The sequence below is a fragment of the Oncorhynchus mykiss genome, chromosome 19, assembly GCF_013265735.2.
Source record: "Oncorhynchus mykiss isolate Arlee chromosome 19, USDA_OmykA_1.1, whole genome shotgun sequence".
Lineage (NCBI taxonomy): Eukaryota > Metazoa > Chordata > Actinopteri > Salmoniformes > Salmonidae > Oncorhynchus > Oncorhynchus mykiss.
In genome coordinates, this window is record NC_048583.1 from 43,447,680 (window position 1) to 43,474,947 (window position 27,268).

The 27,268-nt window shown below is 41.9% G+C and overlaps 1 protein-coding gene across 1 annotated transcript; it reads left to right on the forward strand.

Moving 5' to 3' along the window:
• The first annotated feature begins 1,051 nt into the window (after positions 1-1,051).
• On the forward strand, positions 1,052-26,989 carry LOC110497932 (protein lin-52 homolog). The gene is made up of 6 exons (XM_021574409.2): positions 1,052-1,192; positions 3,343-3,417; positions 3,498-3,535; positions 3,631-3,697; positions 3,807-3,890; positions 26,194-26,989. Exons 1-6 carry the CDS (start codon positions 1,174-1,176, stop codon positions 26,247-26,249), a joined length of 339 nt encoding a protein of 112 aa, XP_021430084.1. The 5' UTR covers positions 1,052-1,173; the 3' UTR covers positions 26,250-26,989.
• The last annotated feature ends 279 nt before the right edge of the window (positions 26,990-27,268 follow it).

A 27,268-nucleotide genomic window follows, 5' to 3' on the forward strand; every position in this document is an offset into this window, starting at 1 on the left:
GACCGTCATTGTAAATAAGAATTTGTTCTTAACTGACTTGCCTAGTTAAATAAAGTAAAATAAATTGATCTTATGTTGTGTGGTTATGAATAAATACTCTTATACATTTGATCATGTGTTTGTGACAAGTTAACAGACATCATTGTCTTACTTCTCGAATGCAGAAAAGGAGCACTGAATGTCATGCATCATTTTTCTCTATAGTTACAAGCAATGGATATTTTTGGAATCCATATTATACCTAGTATATATTGTAGGCTGCTGCCATGTAATCACCTAGAGGTTCATCTAGATGTTTTAATAATTTGAGCATAGTAACATATGAATGTTTTTTTCTTAAATATTAAATGATTTATATTGAACATTATAAATGCAACAATTTTACTGAGTTACAGTTCATATAAGGAAATCAGTCAATTGAAATCAATTCATTAGGCCCTAATCTATGGATTTCACATGAATTATGGCCCATAGGTGGGCATAGGCCCACCCACTTGGAAGCTAGGACCCCACAAAAGGGCTTTATTACAGACAGAAATACTCCTGTTTCTTCAACTGTCCAGGACTCTGATGATCCCACAGGTGACGAAGCCGGATGTGGAGGTCCTGGGCTGGTGTGGTTACATGTTATGCCGGTTGGACATACTGCCAAATTCTTTAAAATGATGTTGGAGAGGGTTTATGGTATCTGGCAACAGCTGTTGTGGATATTCCTGCAGTCAGCATGCCAATTGCACACTCCCCCAAAACTTAGACATGTGGTATTGTGTGACAAAACTGCACATTTTAGTAGCCCTTTATTGTCCCCAGCACAAGGGGAACCCGTAACGATCATGCTGTTTAATCATCTTCTTGATATGCCACACCTGTCAGGTGTCAAATGAGAAATGTTCACTAACAGGGATGTAAATACATTTGTGCAAAAATGTTGAGGTAAATATTGTGTATATTGGAAAATTCTGCGATCTTTTATTTCAGCTCATGAAACATGGTACCAACAATACATTTTGCGTTTGTTTTTGTTCAGTAGAAGAATCTTTGATGCAGTTGTGTGGCACTGTGATACATATGCCACCTACTGACAGACGTTTGTAGTGCAGCCTGGTGCAGACACGTCAATCTGAAGCAACATCAACCCATTGGCTGCATTCTATCACGTGTGTGGATCTGAAAATGGCGTCTCCAAATGGAGGTAAATTCTAATTTCGTTGTTGAGTGTATAAATTGATATCTTGATACCGAGATGCTAATGAAACCAGTATGCTTCGTATTTCTATTTGGTGAAACATTCTGAGTTCATATGTTGTACAAATAATGTCTCACGTTTTTCACCAGGCTATGCTCACACAACAGGTTATGTCAGACAAATCAAAACAAGCCAGCTAGCAATGCCCTTCTTCCTACTTGATAACTATGCAGTTTGTCTTATTAGCCATCTCGGCCTATCCAATTTAACAGTAACGGCAATTTTAATGGACACGGCCATAGCTAGGTGGTCAGCAAAGGAACAGTAGCTGTAATGACTAATTCATGTGCATGCTAGTAGCTAGCTACTAAAGATTGGGTGTCCAATACTGGGCGTTACAAGAAAGCCCCATACAAACCACCACCAATAGATTTGTCAACTAACCTGTTCTTGGCAATGCTTTCTAAGTTATTGATTCTGTGGAAAAAGTACCTATCTTAGCAATGTCCGTTTCCAGTTGCAGGTGGTTCTACAAAAAACATCGAAAACTCAAAGATCATCCATGTTTTGTACCTTGCGTGGGAGTTCCTCTCCGTTTTAGCTGCTGCACATCTAGCATTTCCCAACATCTTTGCAGGAAATCTATGTGATGACAGTGCGTCACACAGTGTGACCAAAACACAAGGTCTTCACACATGCATGTATCTCACTCGATGATAAACATGGATTTAATATCTGAGTTTTTGCCGGATTTTGTAGAACCACCTGTATGGAGGTACATTTGTGTCTTTTCCACACACCTGCAACTGGAAATTGACATTTCTAAGATACTAGTAAGTTCTTGATTCAGTGAAAAAAATTAAGGCAAGAACTGGTTAGTTGAACAAAAAGGTCTGTCTAGCTATAGAATGTAGACACCAGTAGTTGGAACTGGTTCAGGGAACAGAACCGAAAATTGGAAAATAAAACAATTTTGAGGAACAGAACTGAGAACGAAAGTGATCTATACTGTTCCGGAACGAACCAGTTATTACCGTTATTTTACATTTTCCAGTCCCACAAAAAAACGCAACAAGGCGCCAATACATAGTCCTCACTGTTATTCAGAAATGTGTTCCAGTGTCTGCCTGCCAGCTGAACATCTTTGCCAGTTTTTGTGTAGGCTACCTTCCCCTCCCTCCGAAGCATGCATAGTCTAATGTAGCTACTGACATTACAGGCATGATTTAGAAATTAGGGAGAGATTTTTTGATTAGAGAACAATGAATTAACATTTTCAATGTTAGTTAAGGATACTATAGTTATCACGTTTCACATTGGATTTATTAACTACAAAAATGTAAGATGTCTTATTTTAATTCTGGTGCCACTCTGCTCACACAAGTTTGTCTGGTCTAGCGCTCAAACTCTAGGCAGCATTATGTGTAATGTAATGAATGTAATGGAACTGAGAGTCATGATCAAGAGCTAGCTCTGGTCCAAAGTTAGTTAAGCCAACTCTCTGAAGTTCAAAGACATTCAAAGTTCCTTCATAGAAGCTGCTCCTCCGTAGATATAATTCTGTGGGCCTAATTCAGACAATGCATTTCATAAAAACAAGATGCCCAGTGCTCACCTGCAAAATTTCAGTCGCATGTCGCACCCTACACTACACTTGTCTGTCCAATGCATGTACATAGCTTTCCCGCTCCATAGCAAGCAGCTCTATCCATTGGTGAACTAATTTAATGTTGTTTTCAGAGGACTAAAAAGGAACAGAAAGGAACAATATAAACCGTTACTTCTTTGGGGTTCGAAACTGGTCAGAACTTTATTTTGCTGGTCGGACCAGTGGAACGGAATGAAAACAATAATGGTTCTGTTCAGAACTAAACTATTGGAAAATAATTCCGGTTCCAACCCCTGGTAGAGCCTTAACAAAGCCTGCACTCAAACTCACTGTACATGGAGAAGAAAGGATTATGGCTCCTTTCATAACATTATGTTAAATTCAAACCCAATCCCTAATTACTTATACTAAATGAGCCCTGTTAATGTAGCAAGCAAGCAAGCACAATGACTCAGCGTGAACAGCACTTAGCTAAAGGCTGCTCTTTCACATTTATTAGTGTTGAATCGGTTGATGACGACTAAAATACATTTTCCCCCTTTGTAAGGTGATGATTTTGAGTCCTCTCTGCTGAGTTTTGAGAAGCTGGATAGAGCATCTCCTGACCTATGGCCAGAGCAACGTAAGTTTGTCTTCTCCTCTGTGTTCGCTTCATAAAGCCTATCATTTCAATTTACTCATTCCTGATTCTGATTCTCACAGTGCCAGGAGTTGCAGAATTTGCTGCATCTTGCAAAAATGTGAGTGTTTTTCCAAGATCTATAGCTAGCGTTGATAAATGAATAGACCTACATGGCTGAGAGAATGCACATTCTTCTTATTTTTTGTCTTGCAGCCAATTACCAATTCTCCACCCAAATGGATGGCTGAACTGGAGAGTGAGGACATTGAAATGTTAAAAGGTAAAGTACAGTAGTGTCATATGGTACACTTACTGTTGAGCATTGCCTACTTGTGAAAATAGACTAATAAGGATTCACTGACTGCACTCCAACTCTATTCCTCCCACAGAGCTGGGGAGTCTGACCACAGCAAACCTGATGGAGAAGGTCAAAGGGCTACAGAACCTGGCCTACCAGCTGGGCCTTGAGGAGTGTAAGTATACACACATTATACACATACACACTCACAACCAGTTGGGGACAAGAGCCCTGCACGGGCATATATTTTAAGGCCTACCCATGCCCGTGATACTCAGGCCCTACCCTACCCGGGCCCGATTGCTTCTGCCAAATTTAAGGCCCTGCCCGAAATTAGAAATAGTTTCCTCCGTTAGTAAATCCATAACTTTCTTACTGTGCGCTGCTCAATCTGCATGCGCTCTGCTCATGGCGGCTCTGGATCTGTGAGTATCCATAGCAACGGCTCCGCTTGAGCTGCTCTGCTCATTGACGAGACATATATAGAGAGCAGTTAGCTACTTTTCATCACTCTAAACTCTTACAAAACTCAATGAACTTGATTATTTTCTGTGAAATAATCTCTCTCGTCTTATATTTGACGAGGTTGAAGCGCTTCTGACACCATGTTGTGATCTTAGTCAGATACTGTTGACTGTACTGCGCAGCAGAGCACAAGGAAATGACTCTGCTTCAAAATGTTGATGATCAATTTAGTGATGCCCTGCCCGTACCCTAGTTATTGATGATAAAACAGCCCTAACCAAGGCCCATCGGTCTCGGGTCGTGTAGCAGAGCTCTAGTTGTCATTCCATAGGCTACCTCTAGATGGTGCTGCTAGCCTTATGGCTAATTTATGTCTGAACAGTCAAGGAACATCTCAAGTATTTGCTACAGTCATTCAACTCATTTTACATTTCACGAAGTAGACACCGCTTATTAAGATTCAATGTATTTCTACTCTTTCTGAATATTGTTATGACTTAGACAGAAATAGATTGTAAATGGAGAGTATTGGAGTGATTCCTCATGAAATCCAGACAAAAAAATAACGTGATTTTTGTAATTTTCACAAAATGTGATCCATAGAATAGTCCATTGGAGGATGGATTGTTGAGATATATTTGACATTTGTATCTAAAAGCATAATTGAGAAATAATTAAAGTTGGCATATTTATGACGTTTTAGCCTTAACCAAAGACTCCATCATTTTTCATCTTTCATCAGATGCTACAAAGCAAAATAAATAGTGTCATTTTAAGCTTTATCGCTTGCTCTGTAATATTTTGATTTAAATATATATATATATATTATGAATATTGAAACTTCTAAACATGAAAATATATTTTAAAAAATATTTGGAAAATATTAAAATATAATGCCTTCAGAAAGTATTCATACCCCTTGAGTTATTTTACATTTTGTTGTTACAGCCTGAGTTTAATTTTCTTTTTTTTTTAAGTCAGCCATCTACAGTACTCACAATACCTCATAAAGACAAAGTGAAAACATGTTTTTAGATTTTTTTTTTAGCATGTTTTGGAAATTAAATACAGAAATATCTCATTTAAATATGTATTCACCCCTGAGTGTTAGAATCACCTTTGGCAGTCTCTAAGAACTTTGTACAACTGTATTGTACAATATTTGCACATTATTAATTTTTTTATTCTTCATGCTCTGTGAAGTTGGTTTTTGACCATTGCTAGACAACCAATCTTGCCATAGATGTTCAAGCCTATTTAACTAAAAACGGTAACTAGGACACTCTGGAACATTCAAAGTCGTCTTGGTAAGAAACTCCAGTGAATATTTGACCTTGTGTTTTAGGTTATTGTCCTGCTGAAAGGTGAATTTGTCTCCCAGTGTCTGTTGGAAAGCAGACTGAACCAGGTCTTCTAGGATTTTGCCTGTGCTTAGCTCTATTCCGTTTATTTTTATCAACAACAAAAAAAACTCCCTTGCCGATGACAAGTATACCCTTAACATGATGCAGCCTTCACCATGCTTGAAAATATGAAGAGTATTTCAATACAACACTTTGTAATCAGGGTATAAAAGTGTATTTCTTTGCCACATTTTGCCACAAGGACAAATGTCCTTTGTTTCTCTTTGTCATTTAGGTTAATATTGTTTAGTAACTACAATGTTGCCCTCGTGGTGAAATCCCTGAGTGGTTTTCTTCCTCTCCTGCACTTGAGTTAGGCAGGACGCTTGTATCTTTGTTGTGGCTGGTTGTGTTGATACACCACCATGTCATTAATAACAACATGCTCAAAGGAATATTCAATGTCTACTTTTTAAATTTTGACTCAAGACATTTCAGCTTTTCATTATTCATTAATTTGTAAAAATGTCTAAAAACATAATTCCTATTTGACATTATGGGATTTAATCCATTTTAAATTCAGGCTGTAACACAACAAAATTTGGAAAAACTCAAGGGGTGTAAATACTTTCTGAAGGTACTGTAATTTTGGCTAGTTTAAAGTTATGGCTATTTTATACAGAGAAATTGGCAGTAGTAGGCAATCACAGCTCTCCTTTTACTTGTATCATTGCGCGTCAGCAGAGGGCAACCATTTTGAATGCATTTTCACATTAAAGGGTAGTTAGCATAAACAAATGGATTTACATTAGTATACGCATCAAAATTTCCAATGCAAAGTTACACCTCACTTTTCAAAACTTGTTTTGTTATTAAATAAAATGGATGAGAATGCCAAAATCATGACGGAAACATTTTTGCGGGATGTGGAGGTATATGGAGGACCCGGCAAGCCAGCCTATTCCCTGTAATGTAAACTCCAGCAGAAATTACTTCAAATGTATAACTTAAAATTAAACCAAATCGTTTGCACTCATGACTAAGGGTTTCAATTTAATTTTCAGCCAATTTACAAGTAAATACTTGGATTTATTGTTACAAATCAGCTTCCTAGGTTGCTAGCCAACTAGCCCTACTTGCATGCTAAAGTTAACCCTACCAGCCTGCTAAGCACTTCATGAGTCAGCCACTTGCTATCAACACCAATTTACAGCTACATTAAAGTACTGGAGTGACTGCGGTTCCGACATGCCGTAGCTATTGATACGAATATTTCTACGCAGGTGCAGGAATTTGTTTTACTTAGCTGCTGCACACTGCTGCCAATGTAACTTCTGCTCTGTGTTCCCACTGTTCCGCTGCCACTTCCATGGAGGGGGAAACGTCATGTTGTGCACTAAAGATATGGTCGAAATGTTCGAACTATCCATTCCATGCCTCAAGCGCGATTTCATGTTCTTTTTTCAGTAGGGGTGTTAAGCTACATGCAACTATCATGTTGTACACCAAAGACGTGTGCAAAGCTGTCATCAAGACAAAGGGTGGCTACTTTGAAGAATATCAAATATAAAATATGTTTTGATTTGCTGAACACTTTTTTTGCTTACTACATGATTCCATATGTGTTGTTTCATAGTTTTTATGTCTTCACTAATTATTCTATGATGTAGAAAATGAGTAGGTGTGTCCAAACGTTTGACTGGTACTGTCAAACGTTTAGAAGTCTGGTAATGTAGTGGCAGGTCTCACATAACACAACAAGTATTGAAGCATGTGATGGATGCAAAATGTGGATTGACAGATTTTCTGCATCCATTGTCCTAATCCATAAAGTGTGGATTAGAGAGATGTAGCCTAGCTAAGTGCTCCTTTTTTTCCTAAAAGGAATATGGGTACTTAGCTCGCTATGGACAAGCACACCATGCACAAACCCAGAAACAAAACGCCGTGACAGAGATTTGATACAGACTTAAATCATTTCCTCTCAAAGTATTTTTTTGCTGCCAAAATTAAAGTATTGTTGAATTCTAACTATGAATTTAACATTGGCTGCACTCGTTTTGCACACACTCTTGTTGTAGAATAGAGCACTCCCTTAAGTCTATGCTCTCTGGGTGGAGTTCTACCTTAAATCTGGACTGGATTTAGCCTCCATTCAATGCTTAAACAGAAACTGTAATCTTGTAGAGTGAGGATGAGGAACCCTCTGCCCCCCTTTGTGATTCGGAGAGATGTAGAGCATGCTGGTTATGCAGAGGGGGTGCAGGGCTGATAGGTCCCGCTCCACAGCGAGCTCACCGCTGATTTGTCAAATTCCATAAAGACAGAATGATTAAAGTAGACTCATTCTGGAAAGGATTATTGCAAACATGATTTGTCTGGGCTTTGCCCTGCTCGCTCATAGAAATGAGAGAGATATTTTTGTTTAACGGCAACGTTTATGTTGATCAAGCAAGCCAGCTACCTCGAGATATAGCGCATGACTTGACCGCTTGAGTGACAATGAATTGCCTCAAAGTGCACGTAGACTTGGTGGGGATGGCAAAAGCAATGACACTGCTCGAATGTCTCATTATTATGCAGCAGGCATTATGAAAGCTCAGATTAGTGTCATCGATTTCAGCATAGCTGTAGATAACACATTTTATCTGCTTATTCCAGGCTCATATTTACAGGTCAGGATCCGCTCTGTCTACCACACATATTATAGCTAAATATTGTAACTAAATACAAATGAAACAAGCTGATCATACAGTCTGATCCAGGGTCTGTGGGACCAGTCTCACCCAAACGTGATAAGCTTAATTTACAGGTATTTATGGGAAAATGACGCTATCTGATGTTCCTCACATTTTTCAGATCAGCTTGTCTCGTGCCCTGAGCATGCAGTGATCTGTTCATGTTCTTTCATTTGATTAAATGCTTCATGTTGTCTACCATACGACATATTTGTTAGTTATGAAGATGTTAGCAGCCATAAAGGAAGGGATGTTGTCTTTGCAACCATGTCATGTACCTCGGGATGAAGTAACACAATGATGGTTATTATCGGTCTCAGAGCAGCTTGTATTGATGCCTTTTTAATGTGCTCTGGTTTAATTTTCTTGTTTTCCCGGCTGTCAGAGGAGGCCTTGTAAATCTCAGCTACTTTTTCATCATGTTTGTTTCCTCAGAGAGAGAGAGAGAGAGAAACACAAACCAGGGCAGGGGACACGATTTACTACCCCCCTTTAAACATGTGGCCCATTAAACTGAGCTGGTTAATGGACAGAGCACAATCAGCCAGTGAAAACACCCGCCTTGATGCCTGTGGAGGAAGGGGAAGGGCCAGACGTAGACACCTCTGACCTAGAGGACACTGATTTCACCTGAACCTTCAGAAGGACTTGGAACACCAGCCTAATGTCATGTAAAATGGCTAAATGTAGCCTAATCTTTGGAGATCCAAAGGCAGAATACCTGTAGAACAGAGGCCCCAAGTGTGGAAGGCAAGTGGGGCAGCACTGCATGTACAGTGGGGCAAAAAAGTATTTAGTCAGCCACCAATTGTGTAAGTTCTCCCACTTAAAAAGATGAGAGAGGCCTGTAATTTTCATCATAGGTACACTTCAACTATGACAGACAAAATGAGGAAAAAAATCAAAAAAATCACATTGTAGGATTTTTAATGAATTGATTTGCAAATTATGGTGGAACATTTAAGTATTTGGTCACCTACAAACAAGCAACATTTCTGGCTCTCACAGACCTGTAACTTCTTCTTTAAGAGGCTACTCTGTCCTCCACTCGTTACCTGTATTAATGGCACCTGTTTGAACTTGTTATCAGTATAAAAGACACCTGTCCACAACCTCAAACAGTCACACTCCAAACTCCACTATGGCCAAGACCAAAGAGCTGTCAAAGGACACCAGAAGCAAAATTGTAGACCTGCACCAGGCTGGGAAGACTGAATCTGCAATAGGTAAGCAGCTTGGTTTGAAGAAATCAACTGTGGGTGCAATTATTAGGAAATGGAAGACATACAAGACCACTGATAATCTCCCTCGATCTGGGGCTCCACGCAAGATCTCACCCCGTGGGGTCAAAATGATCACAAGAACGGTGAGCAAAAATCCCAGAACCACACGGGGGGACCTAGTGAATGACCTGCAGAGAGCTGGGACCAAAGTAACAAAGCCTACCATCAGTAACACACTACGCCGCCAGGGACTCAAATCCTGCAGTGCCAGACGTGTCCCCCTGCTTAAGCCAGTACATGTCCAGGCCCATCTGAAGTTTGCTAGAGAGCATTTGGATGATCCAGAAGAAGATTGGAAGAATGTCATATGATCAGATGAGACCAAAATATAACTTTTTGGTAAAAACTCAACTCGTCGTGTTTGGAGGACAAGGAATGCTGAGTTGCATCCCAAGAACACCATACCTACTGTGAAGCATGGGGGTGGAAACATCATGCTTTGGGGCTGTTTTTCTGCAAAGGGACCAGGACAACTGATCCGTGTTAAGGAAAGAATGAATGGGGCCATGTATCGTAAGATTTTGATTGAAAACCTCCTTCCATCAGCAAGGGCATTGAAGATGAAACGTGGCTGGTTCTTTCAGCATGACAATGATCCCAAACACACCGCTCGGGCAACGAAAGAGTGGCTTCGTAAGAAGCATTTCCAGGTCCTGGAGTGGCCTAGCCAGTCTCCAGATCTCAACCCCATAGAAAATCTTTGGAGGGAGTTGAAAGTCCGTGTTGCCCAGCAACAGCCCCAAAACATCACTGCTCTAGAGGAGATCTGCTTGGAGGAATGGGCCAAAATACCAGCAACAGTGTGTGAAAACCTTGTGAAGACTTACAGAAAACGTTTGACCTCTGTCATTGCCAGCAAAGGGTATATAACAAAGTATTGAGATAAACTTTTGTTATTGACCAAATACTCATTTTCCACCATAATTTGCAAATATATTCATTTTTTTTTCTCATTTTGTCTGTCATAGTTGAAGTGTACCTATGTTTAAAATTACAGGCCTCTCACATCTTTTTAAGTGGGAGAACTTGCACAATTGGTGGCTGACTAAATACTTTTTTGCCCCACTGTACATTATGCATGCACATATGTGTTTGTATGGGTGTTTAATCCCCCCCCCATGGCTGTGTGATGCTGCCACAGTGTTCCCCAGGGGGGACCTGGCGCATGCCTCCTCCCCAGACCCCAGCTGCTGCCTCGACCTGTGATGAATGCCCCTGTCGTGGGCCGCTGAGCTCGGCATCAGGCCCTGGGTCCCAGGAGAGTGCTGACTACTGTGATAAGTGCTGTTATTGGAGGTAATTGAAAGGGGATTGGTCCTGAGGGACAAGCCTCAGGCTGCTGCTCTAACACACTTGTAGGTTTCACTGATCCCCACCACCACCACCGGCTGACTGGACTGACTGAGACTTGGCTCCTTGCTAATGCATTGATATCTTTATCTATGATGTGGCCAAATATGGAGCCAAGCAGCTTCCCTATGCAGAGACCGTTTAGTGTAGACTGATATCATTTTTTCTATATAATTCTTTAGAGTCAGATGATGAGGACAAGTACTGTACAGAACCAGCCTCCTGATTTTTCACTGCAATGGATTTATTGTTGGAAATAGATTCAGATTTAAGTCAAATTTACCACATAATTTTTTTGTGCGTGTTAAAATTTCTAAATGGTTTGAAACAGAATTAAAAAAGATTTTCATGCAGGAATAAAAGTGAATATTTGCAAATTGGCTATTAACTTCACCTATACAATATCATATGCCTAGGACTATACATCCCTTTAAGAAGGGTTCATAAAACATTGGTAAGTCAAATTCAAGGACTTTCAGGAACTTTTTTAAGCAGTTCATTGAAGGACCTCTGTTATAGAATTGTAAAGACAGAATTTAATAATATAGACCCCCCCTCCCCCTAAAAAAGCATTTAAGAAAAATTATTTTTTTTGGGGGGGGGGGGGGGGGGGGGTCTTGCCAATGCATTGATTTTCAAATTATTATTACATTCTAAAATATGTGAGAATAATGTGGACATTACCTGACTAAATAGATTGGATGGCCATTTTTCTGTAGCCTATGTGGCCGACGCAGGCACACATAATAAAGCCATGAATAGCGATAGCATTCATCTCACCATCTCTGTTTTCATAGTGAGAAAGTGAGCAAAAAACAGGTTCCTTTTTTATTGGAAGAATTTGTCAATTTGTCAATCAATTGAAGTGGCAGAAAACAAACGAAAGTGGCCACATCTCACAAAAACGGATAAAATTGAGCTCATGGAAAATTATAAGGGAGCAGGAGAACTTATAAATTGGCTAAATATTTACAAGGACTTTTCAAGCACCAAATGTCTGATTCTCAAGGTAGGCCTATTCAAATACTTTAATTTCTGACCTCCAAATTAAAGTTCAAGTAGGCTACTTCAAGCCCCTTGTACTGTTTAAAATTGCAGGTGCAACATGGAAAACAAAATGTATTTTTCATGTTATTTCATTACCAAGTTATATTGTGAGTAAGCCCACTGGGGTATGTAATTTGTCATTATATCCAGAATAATTAATAGGAATAGCGTTGGGTGTTGCGCAAAAGCCTATCTTACACAATTGAGCGCAGTAGACTCGGTGTCCAATCCGAGGCACAAAAATATATGAAAACATGAACTCATTATCTTAATACTTTCTCTGTTAAATCTAACAAGACCCCTGCTCTAAATGAAGCAGACAACAGATTATCAACATCATTTCGCTAGGGATTTTAGCTCTAACGTGAATCCAAGCACAACTGTCTTCACCAGCAACAAGTGACACACAAATATTCCTCGCAAACTCCTTTTTTTCCAGCACTTGAGCTGTTGTTGCATGGTATGCGCTATCACAACAGCTGTTTGTCACTTGACTGTCCTTCCCTCATGGATCAGATGATGATGTGTGAAAATATCATGGTGTAACTAATCAGCTGGACACCAAATGCCCATCGAATAAGTGTTATACATAATTATTGAAGAACCACGTTAATGACAGTATTGATTTAGGTTTTAAGTATCAAGGTAAGGTGACACTTTCAGTTAGAAGCATGCGATTTTGCAATCTCATACATCATTTTTGATTTGTGTGCCCATGAAAACTGTTTTCACCCCGTAACATAAGGAGACACAATGTTACCTAGTTAGTTACACTGCATTTCTCCGATCTCTATACAAAAAACTGTCTGACAGCTAGATCCAGGATTCATACTTAATATATTACATAATGACAACTTGCACTGCCATAAAAGCAAGGACAGAAAAGTAACGTTTTATGTCACACAATTTTTTGACAAATCCGTCAAGACACCAACCATGATAAAGGGTTAAACAGGTTTTAAATCAACTCGTGAATTTTATTGAATATAGCTATGTTCTCCCCGTATATCTTCATGTAATGAGATGAAAAAAATGGCAGATTATTATCAATGACTTATCAACAGCTGTAACAAGTTGTCTAGTGTAGGAAATCCTCACTGGTGCACTAGTTTATATAAAGATCCATTTGCATGTCAAAGTGCTTAAAGTGCATATTAGTCTAAGATCTTGTTAATTTTGAAGTATTGCACTTGAATAAAATACTTTCTGTCTCTGTTGGTTTTTCCTTTTGGCTGCCTGTAGCTGTGGACAGAGGGGAGGGGTTGGAATTTGGTGTGGAGTGGATGGAAAGAGTCTGATGTGATTTTAGTCGCCTTCTGCAGAGCTCTGCACAGATGGACAGATGACAGGTCTTGCTGCTGCCACATTATTTTACAGCAAGACCTGCCAATCTTCCTCAATGAGGCTGTCATAATCATCCAGGTAATCCTCCAGGTTTGGTTTGGTACAAGGGAACGCCAGTCAAGACCAGTCCTGCTTAGTATTGGCTGGCGGTGGCGAAGAGCTGTCCTGGTCTAAACACCACTGTGCCGCCACCACAGTACAGCCAGGATGACCCCTACATCCCTGCCTATGTGGAGTTGAGGCTGAAGGTCAATGCTGACAGCTCCTAATGGCCCAGCATCAATCTCCTTCCTATTAAGAGGCCAGGGCTGCTGAATATGATTGCATTCACACTGGCCCATGGTGCTAATGTGCCTTCATCAATCCATCAGGGCGGCCTGAGCGACCGCTGGGCGGGCCGTTATGAAGTTCTGCTCCCTGACAACCTCTGAATGAGGAACAGGGGACCCACCCCCTCCTCTCCTCCTCTGTCCTCCTCTCCGCACCGGCCTGCTTTATGAGCTCATAGTGGAGATGAATAGCAAGGCCCACCCGCTGGAGAATTGTCCGTGGTGAAGACGCCATTAGGAATGGCGTGATGGGAAACTGAAACGAGTCAAACGATGATGTGTGTTGATAAGTTTTCTGTATATTTTTTTGCTATTTGAGATGCATACTTTGGGGGAAATGTTGTTTGGCTTGAGGAGATGAAATTGCTGGTATGAGAAAATAGTCCCTAAAAAAAAACATTTCTGTTTAGCAAAATATGTACCAAGTTAATCCAGAAGCCTCAAACCAGTGTTGCATGGTTAACGCAGTTTAGTTTCCTGACTGTTTGTTTAGTGCTGCTGTTGAAGCATGTAGCGACAGTCAGTGCTGAATCGCAATCGTACAATCAGAATTGTGGTTCATCAAACTCTTAAACTCACTTTTAGCAATTTTGAATGTTCAACTATTACACTAAGATTGTCTAAACAGCCTAGAAGCTATGGTGAGGTGGCCTCTGTATCAGTGTTGGAGGTGTGTATCATGGTAGAGGGAAAGAGAGCTGCACATACCGCCTGTTCTTCAGCCCTGCCTGCCTGCCGCTTCCCTGAGCAGATCGGAAATGACACCTCATTTCCATAAACGCATTAGGAATTCATTGGATTTTCTTTCCCAGCTAATCATAGTGGCGGTGTAAAACCTTTTAGGCATTTTAATGAATGAATTTTGACTGATTGCCTATTAATAAGGACACTTCTTGAACAGGGATAGGCTATGGCATGGGTGGGGAGGTGTAGATGTGTTTGTTTGTGCGAGCGTGTGTGTGTGTCTCAGTGCACACAGGCAGGAATATATTGGAGGGAGAGAAGAGGGGGGAGAGGAGCGCTCGGTTGGGACATAAAGAGGAACCAGTGGCTCCCCTGGGAAATCACTGGCTGTGTCTGCATCTTAAATATCCCTGTGAAGTATCAATAAGTAGGTAATTGAATTGTGAACACAAACATGAGCGTCAGGTGTAGGCTATGTTTTGCGAGGCGGGTGTGTATATGGGAAGGGGGGGGGTGAGTGAATGTGTTAATGGGGGAAGGAGGGGTTTGTGGGGGGTGTCATCCCCGGGTCCCAGGGGAAGTGGACAGTGAGAATGGATGTTAAATCCATTAAGTAAAGCTTACAACCAGTAATAGCTGAGTGGCACTTAAAGATGGGCAGCAGGGGTCAGATTAGTCTGCTTGAGTCTTAATGATAGTGAATTGTGGAAGTCGGGGCTGGAGGCTGGGACGCCAGTTAACCCAGGTGGTCATCTGTCTCTAGGACTAACAGGGGTCTGGCTGGCTCCTCTGGCGTGTGCCTGGAGAGATGAAGCGGCCTGACCATGATTACTACCATTCTACACACGGGGGGGCGAGTTGATGTGACAATGACACCCGGATCACCCACTCCAAGTGGTAGGAAGGTGATGTCACACATTTAGGCTATACATTTACATTGGGAGAATGCTATTTTGAGAAGTGCTTGAGGACGAATATTGTATTCAGTATTGGATATTCATTTGGTTGAGGGGGACATTTTGTCATTTTATTTCCCATCAGTCCCACGTTGTGATGGCATCCCCAGGCCAGCCCAGCCAGGGCTAAATGATAATTAGAGCTCAACTAATCAACAGGGTGAAGACATGGCCCTCACAATCCATAAGGTGTTATTTAGTATGGCTGGCAGCTGTAACAAGTCACTGATAAATAAGTACAGAATTAGTGATTGACCTTTGTAATCAACTAAACACATCTCTAACTCCCTGTAATCAGTATTGATTGCCCCTGCTGTGTAACAGCGTCTATGTGTGGGCATGTGCACATGCATCTGTGTGTGGGGCGGGGGGGTGTCTGCGGTCTATGTTGGTGTCTTCCACTCCGTGTGCGAGAGTCCAGTTGCCTGAGGGTGGCTGACCGGCTGATCATTTCTCTTCCCGCTTTTAATATTTATCTTACAATGCAAATCATATGAGTCTCTATGTGACAGAGGCGGATGCTAAACTGAACTCGTAATTAATGAGTGGCTCAGAGGGGTTAGTCTTCATCAAGGGGGGGTGGGGGGGGGGGGTCTACAGCCACAGACCAGGCTGCCATCATTTATTGTTGGGGGGATCGAGAGAGATACGGAGGGAGAGGGCCACCAGTCTCTCCCATTAGCAGGCCTCTCCAGAAACCTGTGGTCCATTTAACACGCTCTTAGCAGAGAGATCAGAAAGATAAACTGGGATTAGGAGACCAATGACTCAATAGTATTCTCTAAAGCAGGGGTATTTAACTGTTAGGGTGTTTTCACATATAGTCCTCAGTCCTCTTTTAATGTGAACTCGGTAAAAAAAACAAAGCAAAATAACTCTGTTCTCTTTGTATTCACACTGCCCTTGCATTTGCATGAGGACTCAACTCTTTTGCCAGTTCACTTCACCTTTTTTGAGGTCTTTGTCCTCTTTGCATTCAAATTGGTATGTCCTGCAAGGAACCAAGATATTTTTCCAACATTCACTCAATGCACTCTGGGTAAAAGTACAGGACAAGCCATTCTATCAGAACGTGTTATCGGACAGCTAGATATACCAACATTTTGTAAACTAATTGATTTAGTTAAAAAAAACATTATTGTAATCAGATGATAATATTAACATGTAAATATCATTGATAACAGATTAAATAGCAGAAGAATTTACTGGAGATTAAATAATGCTGTAGGCCTACCTGAAAATTGTGCACCCAATGTAGGCTACTGCCCCTTTAAGAGATGGAATGAATTTTGTACCTTATGTTTTGATTATCAGCAACTATGTTGTTGTCTTCTCACACCATTCAAACCCCACAATTGAATAATCAGTTTATGAATCTCTCAGCCTATAGATCAATATATTGCAAACAAATAATCTCAACATTCGTGTCAGTACAAAACTCCACGTATATTTTGGAAGTAGTCAATATCCAAAAGCAGTTTTTTCTACGAACCTGCACATCATCTTCTCTCTCCAATGTGAGGGGTTAATGCAGGGGAAACAGTATTGCAGTAGTCTAGTGTGGGGTTATGGCAGGGGAAACAGTGTTGCAGTAGTCTAGTGTGAGGGGTTATGGCAGGGGAAACAGTGTTGCAGTAGTCTAGTGTGGGGTTATGGCAGGGGAAACAGTGTTGCAGTAGTCTAGTGTGAGGGGTTATGGCAGGGGAAACAGTGTTGCAGTAGTCTAGTGTGGGGTTATGGCAGGGGAAACAGTATTGCAGTAGTCTAGTGTGAGGGGTTATGGCAGGGGAAACAGTGTTGCAGTAGTCTAGTGTGAGGGGTTAATGCAGGGGAAACAGTGTTGCAGTAGTCTAGTGTGAGGGGTTATGGCAGGAGAAACAGTGTTGCAGTAGTCTAGTGTGAGGGGTTATGGCAGGGGAAACAGTCATGCAGTAGTCTAGTGTGAGGGGTTATGGCAGGGGAAACAGTGTTGCAGTAGTCTAGTGTGAGGGGTTAATAAAGGGGAAACAGTATTGCAGTAGTCTAGTGTGAGGGGTTATGGCAGGGAAAACAGTGTTGCAGTAGTCTAGTGTGAGGGGTTATGGCAGGAGAAAAAGTGTTGCAGTAGTCTAGTGTGTGGCACGGGAACCTGGGAGGCTTTGTGTTCACATTGCACTAAAAAAGGGAACTGGGCCTGCCGAGTGGTGCAGTGTTCTAAGGCACTGCAGCGCAGTGCTAGACGCGGCGTCACTACAGACCCGGGTTCGATCCCAGGCTGTGTCGCAGACAGTCGCGACCGGGAGACCCATGAGGCAGCACACAGTTGGCCCAGCATCATCCAGGTTAGGGGAGGGTTTGGCCGGCCGGGATGTCCTTGTCCAATCGCACTCTAGCGACTCCTTGTGGCGGGCCGGGCGCATGCGCGCTGAATTCGGTCGCCATGGTGTTTCCTCCGACACATTGGTGCGGCTGGCTTCCGGGTTAAGCGAGCAGTGTGTCAAGAAGCAGTGCTGCCATAGCATCGAATAGTACCCACAATATGAAACTGTTCAGGGAAGTCAGGAACCAATACACGCAGAAATTCACATCCTGTAGCTCTAACTCCAAAAAGTGTTGGGACACTGTAAAGTCCATGGAGAACAAGAGCACCTCCTCCCAGCTTCCCACTGCACTGAGTCTAGGTAACACGGTCACCACTGATAAATCCATGATAATCGAACATTTCAATAAGCATTTATCAACGGCTGGCCATGCCTTCCTTCTGGCTACTCCAACCCCGGCCAACAGCTCCGCCATCCCCCCGCAGCTACTCGCCCAAGCCTCCCCAGCTTCTCCTTCACCCATATCCAGACAGCAGATGTTCTGAAAGAGCTGCAAAACCTGGACCAGTACAAATCAGCTGGGCTAGACAATCTGGAACCTCTCTTTCTAAAACTATCCGCCACCATTGCTGCAACTCCTATTAGCAGCCTGTTCAATCTCTCTTTTGTATCGTCTAAGATCCCTCGGACCGCTGCCGCGGTCATCCCCCTCTTCAAAGGGGGTGACACCCTAGACCCAAACTGTTACAGACATATATCCATCCTGCCCTGCCTATCTAAAGTCTTCGAAAGCCAAGTTAATAAACAGATCACTGACCATTTCGAATCCCACCGTACCTTCACCTCTGTGCAATCCGGCTTCCGAGCCGGTCACGGGTGCACCTCAGCCACGCTCAAGATACTAAACGATATCATAACCGCCATCGATAAAAGACAGTACTGTGGAGCCGTCTTCATCGACCTGGCCAAGGCTTTCGACTCTGTCAATCACCGTATTCTTATCGGTAGACTCAATAGCCTTGGGTTTTCTGACGACTGCCTCGCCTGGTTCACCAACTACTTTACAGAAATAGTTCAGTGTGTCAAATCTGAGGGCATGTTGTCTGGACCTCTGGCAGTCTCTATGGGGGTACCACAGGGTTCAATTCTCGGGCCGACTCTTTTCTCTGTATATATCAATGATGTCGCTCTTGCTGCGGGCGATTCCCTGATCCACCTCTACGCAGACGACACCATTCTGTATACTTCTGGCCCTTCCTTGGACACTGTACTAACTAACCTCCAAATGAGCTTCAATGCCATACAACACTCCTTCCGTGCCCTCCAACTGCTCTTAAACGCTAGTAAAACCAAATGCATGCTTTTCAACCCGCCCGACTAGCATCACCACCCTGGATGGTTCCGACCTAGAATATGTGGACAACTATAAATACCTAATTGTCTGGCTAGACTGTAAACTCTCCTTCCAGACTCATATTAAACATCTCCAATCCAGAATCAAATCTAGAATCTGCTTTCTATTTTGCAACAAAGCCTCCTTCACTCACGCCGCCAAACTTACCCTAGTAAAACTGACTATACCGATCCTCGACTTCGGCGATGTCATCTACAAAATAACTTCCAACACTCTACTCAGCAAACTGGATGCAGTCTATCACAGTGCCATCCGTTTTGTTACCAAATCACCTTATACCACCCACCCCTGCGACCTGTGTGCTCTAGTCGGCTGGCCCTCGCTACATATTCATCGCCAGACCCACTGGCTCCAGGTCATCTATAAGTCTATGCTCGGTAAAGCTCCGCCTTATCTCAGTTCACTGGTCACGATAACAACACCCACCTGTAGCACACGTTCCAGCCGGTATATCTCACTGATCATCCCCAAAGCCAACACCTCATTTGGCCGCCTTTCCTTCCAGTTCTCTGCTGCCAGTGACTGGAACGATTTGCAAAAATCGCTGAACTTGGAGAATTTTATTTCCCTCACCAACTTTAAACATCAACTATCTGAGCAGCTAACCGATCACTGCAGCTGTAGTCCATCTGTAAATAGCCCACCCAATCTACCTACCTCATCCCCATACTGTTTTTATTTTATTTACTTTTCTGCTCTTTTGCACACCAGTATCTCTACTTGCACATCATCATCTGCTCATTTATCACTCCAGTTTTAATCTGCTAAATTGTAACTATTCGCTCCTATGGCCTATTTATTGCCTACCTCCTCATGCCTTTTGCACACACTGTATATAGACTTTCTTTTCTCTACTGTGTCATTGACTTGTTTGTGTTATTGGCTTGTTTATTGTTTACTCCATGTGTAACTCTGTGTTGTTGTTTGTGTCACACTGCTTTGCTTTGTCTTGGCCAGGTCGCAGTTGCAAATGAGAACTTGTTCTCAACTAGCCTACCTGGTTAAATAAAGGTGTTCTCAACTAGCCTACCTGGTTAAATAAAGGTGAAAAATAATAAAATAATTAAGTACGGCTTGGTGGGGTGTTTTTTTGGAGAACGTGTGGCTCTCGACCTTCGCCTCTCACGAGTCCGTACAGGAGTTGCAGTGATGGGACAAGACTGTAACTACAAATTGGATATCACAAAACTGGGGAGAAAAAGGGGTAAAAGTAAAATACAATTTAAAAATAAGGGAACCAGACCGCAGAATTCAAACAAACCGAACTCAGACCACATATCGAGATGGTCTCAGTTTTGGTTCACTTTGGGGTCTCTTTTGATGTGTCTGAGTTCCTTTTGGAGTCTTCACACTCCACAAAAAAATGTCTGAAAGGGACCAAGTGTGAAAACACCCTACGATGTCCGGAGCGTGCTGGTTTTCTGTTCTGCTTGATAATTAATTGCACACAGGTGTTCCAGGTCTAGAGGGCAACAATGAGAAAATGCAGTGGAACTGGCTTTGAGGTCCAGAATTGAGTTTGAAGGCTCTAGAGGTCCTGTCTCCATGCACATGAAGTATGTCATTTGTATATGAACGCAATACAGCGATAAATCTATAATTTTAGGTTATAGTTTTATCTACACTCTTGTCTTTTTATTTAGTGTCATCAAATACATGGTCATAGCAGACTACTAATCATGCTGTTGGATCTATCTTCTCTATTTAACGTGTAGATCTCTATTCCTCTGTGCGATGTGTAGGCCTAATTAGTGATATTTAACACTGTTGTGGTAGCCTTTGGCTCACCAAGCCCAACTCTTCCAAATAGGGAAATGATATCTGTGCACCAGTCGTTTTGGGTCATCCTAATTCATTACATCCCACCTGATACTGATTGTTTCATTCGATCTAAGACCCTGTCTGCCTGTCTGTCCAGGGGCTCTGATTATTTTGTTTAGTGTTATTCGAAGAGACAGCAGCGCCGCACAAAATGTATCAATCCCAATCCAATTAGCGTCATGTTAACCTGATGATGGACACCTCAAGGTGAAGCGGCCCTTGCTCAGCCGGGGCATTATCATTCCAGGCTGGGCGGCTCATCTAAATTACAATCCACCCTGGTTTTTCATTAGCCGCTAACCCCTTCACCATATACCACACCGCTCTGCACAACCCAACAAACACCCAGACACCCAGGCTGCTCATCAGCACTGGTGTCAGGTTCAACGAGCAGAGACAGACACTTCTACAACTGTGGACCTTCTGTGTTGGTGGGAAAGCTTGGGACTGTGGTATTTGAATGCATGTTTTTCCAAAAAGATACCAGATGGAAGGGCCACTTGAAATGTGTTGCCTGTATTGCTCTTCATGTCCTGGTGGGTATGCTTAGGTAACTGTATGAAGGAGGTGGTTTTTGTGCAGGTTCGAAGAGGTGATCCCTGCTCCCCTCTTGGCCCTGCCTGAGCTTTGATTCTCTGCTGGTGCTAAGAGCCTTCTTCTCTTATTACCAAGAACAAAGAGTAATTACTGGGCCTGGATGAGGCCTCTCCAGGGTCACACTGATGCTGGAGGAACATCCCTGTAGCTTCCATTGTGACATAATCTGGCTATTGTTGACTGAAAACCTCCTGAAATACTCTCCTTGCCAGATAGAAGCAAAGTGACAAAAGGCCTTCAGTTGGGGCCAATCTGTTGTCGCGCTACAGTATGGGGTTGGCACAGATCCAGAACTATTGCACAGAGCTTGTTTTGTAGACCCCCACCAAGTGCTTTTCATTATGTCTCTACAAAGTACTTCTCCCAGTTCATAGGCTTTTCTAGCTAACCTTTATGGTCTGTGTATCTGATCAGTGTCTTTGGTTCTTACTACGGTATTTCAGTGGTAAGTGTATAGTAATGGCAGTCAGTGAGGAAAAATGTGGATATCGCCATAGTCTCTTACACATAAGGCACACTTATTCTGGTTAAAGACCATTTGCGCTGTTCTGTGAAGGGAGTAGTACACAGCGTTGTACGAGATCTTCAGTTTCTTGGCAATTTCTCGCATGGAATAGCCTTAATTTCTCAGATCAAGAATAGACTGACGAGTTTCAGAAGAAAGTTATTTGTTTCTGGCCATTTTGAGCCTGTAATCGAAACCACAAATGCTGATGCTCCAGATACTCAACTAGTCTAAAGAAGGACAGTTTTATTGCTTCTTTAATCAAAACAACAGTTTTCAGCTGTGGTAACATAATTGCAAAAGGGTTTTCTAATGACCAATTAGCCTTTTAAAATGATACTTGGATAAGCTAACACAATGTGCCATTGGAACACAGGAGTGATGGTTGCTGATAATGGGCCTATTCCATAAAAAATTGCCATTTCCAGCTACAATAGTCATTTACAACATTAACCATGTCTACGCTGTATTTCTGATAAATGTTATGTTATTTTAATGGACAAAAAAAATAGCTCTTCTTTCAAAAACAAGGAAATTTCGAAGTGACCCCAAACTTTTGAATGGTAGTGTGCATACTGAGATGCTTGAATACCTGTATCTGGCTGCCTTGAGACGGCAATCACAATTGTAGCTTATTGTCTTTGGTAGCTAGTCTGCATCTTAGGTTGTTTTCCATGCCCAGAATGGAACAGATGTTGGTGTAAATTACCTCCCTGTTAGACATCTCACAAATGAAATGCATGCTTTGCATTGATAAGTGATTCTGCTCTGAAGTGGGGGGCTGAGAGATGTAGTGCTGTAGCTTGTTTTAGTCTAAAACCCTGGTCAAAGCGTGTTTTGACAGCATACGGTTTGTAGTGTTCCCAGTAGTGACGCGCGGGTTGACTCATAACCCGTTGTCCCCGCGGTTATATCTGACGGGTTTAGGATCATTAAATATTGTGTGGCTGCAAGGCATGTGGGTGGTGGGCGGGTTGAATAAAGAGAAAACAATACCTTAAATCTATAAATGTATAGTTCTTGTGCAATTTATATGTATAGGCTACATTAAGGTTTTTCTTTCATTAATTTAGGCTGTCTGGTATTAGTGCATAAGCCTAAGCTTAACTGTACGTGCGCCAAATAGCCTACACGCCAATCAACTAATGCTTTTGGGAAGTTCATGTCAATCCAAGGAGGCAAAACGGACATTGTCGAAGTTTAATTCATTAAGACAAAAGCTATGAAAGGAGAGTTGAAAATGAACAGAAAGGAGGGCCAGAAAAAGTCATGTTTGGGAAAGATTTGGTGAAGTGGTAAAAGAGGATGACAGCTGTGTGTGATGATGGTGTGGTGCTATCCAAATTCAACAGTCACAAAATGGGACTTCACATAGGCCTATGGCATGTCAAGGGAACTGTAGCCTACTGTTAAGATGGATTAAATGGAAACTGAAATCTGGATACTTTTTGTAGGTCTATAACCTCTCACATAGTCTTAATATTAAATCCTGCAGAATAAAAAAATCCCTGCAGTAAAAAAAGACATCAAATGTAGGCAAAATGTGGACTTGGGAAAAGGATTGGAGAAAAATAATTTATTTATTTCAGCATCTTCAAATCAAATTTTATTGGTCACATACTCATGGTTAGCAGATGTTAATGCGAGTGTAGCGAAATGCTTGTGCTTCTAGTTCCGACCATGCAGTAATAACCAACGAGTAATCTAACAATTTCACAACAACTACCTTATGCACACAAGTGTAAAGGAATGATTAAGAATATGTACATATAAATATATGGATGAGCGATGGCCGAACGGCATAGGCAAGATGCAGTAGATGGTATAGAATACAGTATATACATATGAGATGTGTAATGTAGGATATGTAAACATTATATGAAGTGGCATTGTTTAAGTGACTAGTGATACATTTATTACATCCCATTATTAATTATTAAAGTGCTTAGAGATTAAGTCTGTATGTTGGCAGCAGCCACTCAATGTTAGTGGTGGCTGTTTAACAGTCTGATGGCCTTGAGATAGAAGCTGTTTTTCAGTTTCTCGGTCCCAGCTTTGATGCACCTGTACTGACCTCGCCTTCTGGATGATAGCGGGGTGAACAGGCAGTGGCCCGGGTGGTTGTTGTCTTTGACGATCTTTTTGGCCTTCCTGTGACATCGGGTGGTGTAGGTGTCCTGAAGGGCAGGTAGTTTGCCCCCGGTGATGCGTTGTGCAGACCTCACTACCCTCTGGAGAGCCTTACGGTTGTGGGCAGAGCAGTTGCCGTACCAGGCGGTGATACAGCACGACAGGATGCTCTCGATTGTGCATCTGTAAAAGTTTGTGAGTGTTTTTGGTGACAAGCCAAATTTCTTCAGCCTTCTGAGGTTGAAGAGGCGCTGTTGTGCCTTCTTCACCACGCTGTCTGTGTGGGTGGACCATTTCAGTCTGTCCGTGATATGTACGCTGAGGAACTTTAAAACTTTCCACCTTCTCCACTACTGTCCCATTGATGTGGATAGGGGGGTGCTCCCTCTGCTGTTTCCTGAAGTCCACAATCATCTCCTTTGTTTTGTTGACGTTGAGTGTGAGGTTATTTTCCTGACACCAGGAAACCCTTGAGACACTTGAGAGAATGTGAATGCTCAGATACCATCTGTAGAGATGCTGTCTTTATCAGCATCATAAAATCTGATAGTATTTCAACCACATGAAATATGCATCGAAGCTGAACTCAAATCTTATCAGAAACACATTGTGTCGTTTTCACAGCTTTCTATTTCCGTTACAACCAGTCAGACAGCTGTCATTTGGATGTTTTGTAAAGAAAAACGTGTCCTTTTTGTGTGTGTGTGTATGTATGTGTGTTATTGCATTGGTCCGTGAAATAGGATGACAGAGAGAACTTTACCAATGTCAACTAAATTGAAGCATTCGTTCTATCAATCTATTACATTATTCTGTTGAGCAAGGGTTTATTTAGTGTTCTAGGGCAATGACAATAGAGAAGGTGCATGTATTTAATTATAGACTAACAAATAGCCTACCCAAATGACGGCAATTATACGCAGAATCATACACTATATATACAAAGGTGTGTGGACACCCCTTCAAATTAGTAGATTTGGCTATTTCAGCCACACCCGTAGCAGACAGGTGTATAAAATCGAGCACACCGCCATGCAATCTCCATAGACAAACATTGCCAATAGAATGGCCTTACTGAAGTGCTCAGTGACTTTCAAAGTGGCACTGTAATAGGATGTCACCTTTCCAACAAGCCAGTTCATCAAATTTCTGACCTGCTAGAGCTGCCCCGGTCAACTGTAAGTGCTGTTATTGTGAAATGGAAATGTCTAGGAGCAACAACAGCTCAGCCACAAAGTGGTAGGCCACACAAGCTCACAGAACCCGACTGCTGAAGTGCGTAGTGCGTATAAATCGTCTGTCCTTGGTTGCAACACTCACTAATGAGTTCCAAACTGCCTCTGAAAGCAAAGTCAGCACAATAACTGTTCGTCGGCAGCTTCATGAAATGGGTTTCCATGGCCGAGCAGCCACACACAAGCCTAAGATCACCATGGGCGATGCACTTTGGCTGGAGTGGTGTAAAGCTCGCCGCTATTGGACTCTGGAGCATTGGAAACACTTTCTCTGGCGTGATGAATCCCGCTTTACCATCTGGCAGTTCAACAAATTCATCTGGGTTTGGCTGATGCCAGGAGAATGCTACCAGTCCCAATGCATAGTGCCAACTGTAAAGTTTGGTGGAGTAGGAATAATGTTCTGGGACTGTTTTTCATGGTTCGGGCTAGGCCCCTTAGTTCCAGTGAAGGGAAATCTTAACACTACTGTACGACTAGGGTTGCAAAATTCTGGGAACTTTTTAATTCCCTGGTTTTCCAGAAAGTCTGGTTGGAGAATTCTGGATTTCCTGCTTATTCTGGGAAATCTGCAACTGGGAATTTATTGAAAGTTCATGGAATTTTGCAACCCTAGAAATTCTAGACGTTTCTCTGCTTCCAACTTTGTGGCAACAATTTTCTATATCAGCTGGTTAGGGTTGGGTGTGGATTTGATCTATCACACATATTTGGGCGGTTGCGGATGGGTTATTAGCAATTGTGGGCAGGTGAACAAACAGCAGACCCGTGCATCACTAGTTCCCAGAAGCATATAGAGAATGAGTGGAAATAGTTTTAATTAACAAATTGTTTTTAGGTAGGTTACCTCAAGTTGAATAAGAGGTGCTCCAAAACGTTCGATTTCTGAAATGTTCAGTTGTTGATATTTACATTGTATCATTTGTTAATTCTCCAGCCAGGGAGATGACCAGGGGGAAGTTCCTGAACATCCTGGAGAGACCCAAGAAGTGAAGACCCCAGGACTGCTCTTTACACAGTATGTCTGCAAAGAGAGTAATACAACACCCAGATGACTGATTTAAGAATCAGACTTATGCCTTCATGTATACACTCATACTACAACCATCATCAAGTTCCTGGACTTTTCATTTAAATAGAGACAGTTGGGCTAAATTCACTCACTGCAGAGTTCTCCTCTAACAGACCCTACACACTCTATGCAAATGGGGAGTGTCGTATTTGATCCGCACAAAGTACGTAGAGCATTATGTATTTGGAGCATTATTTTCACCCCCTGTTGCATAATTAGGTGAGACGATGCCTCAGACTGTTCCTAGCTGGAGATGTCGCAGGGGCTCTGGCCGCGCTGGGGAGCAGTCACTCTCACAAGTTACAAATCTCCACTGGCCACTAATAAGCCCCTAATTGTCTTTCCAATTGACACGGACAGAGCCATCCACTGTCCAAGGGGCTGCACCCCCTGCCTCGTTTGTGTAAAGTGTGTAACGTCCTTAAGAGTCCAATGACTGCAACACTTTTCACCTCCTGTGGTCCTTAAAGAAGGTTCCATTTACTTTTATAATGATTTGAAATGGTGAGTCACTTTCAATTTCCTTTTTAGCTAGCTCGTAGGACTGTTTTGTAAATGTATTTACTGTATTTATTCATATTTTTTATTTGTATTTGGAGCATTATTTACATTTTGGTAATTTGTAGAAGAAAATTATGTAATAAAGTCTTAAAATTTTAAATATTTTTCCTCCATCATTTTAGAGCTGGGCGATATGGCCAAAATATCATATTGAAGTATAAAATAAAATAACATTTGACGGTATGATTGTAGTTTGTTTTTTAATAAGAAAGGTTTTACATTTGCTTCATGCGTAGTGCTTGACCCTAGGGTTGCAACACACACATTCTAAGTTATTTTAATGGGTCTTTATCCATTCTGATTGTTTTATAATGTTAAATTGGTCTTCAACCAAAAATGAGTGACGGGACGGGGTTAGGTCTGTGTGGAAAGCGGCAGA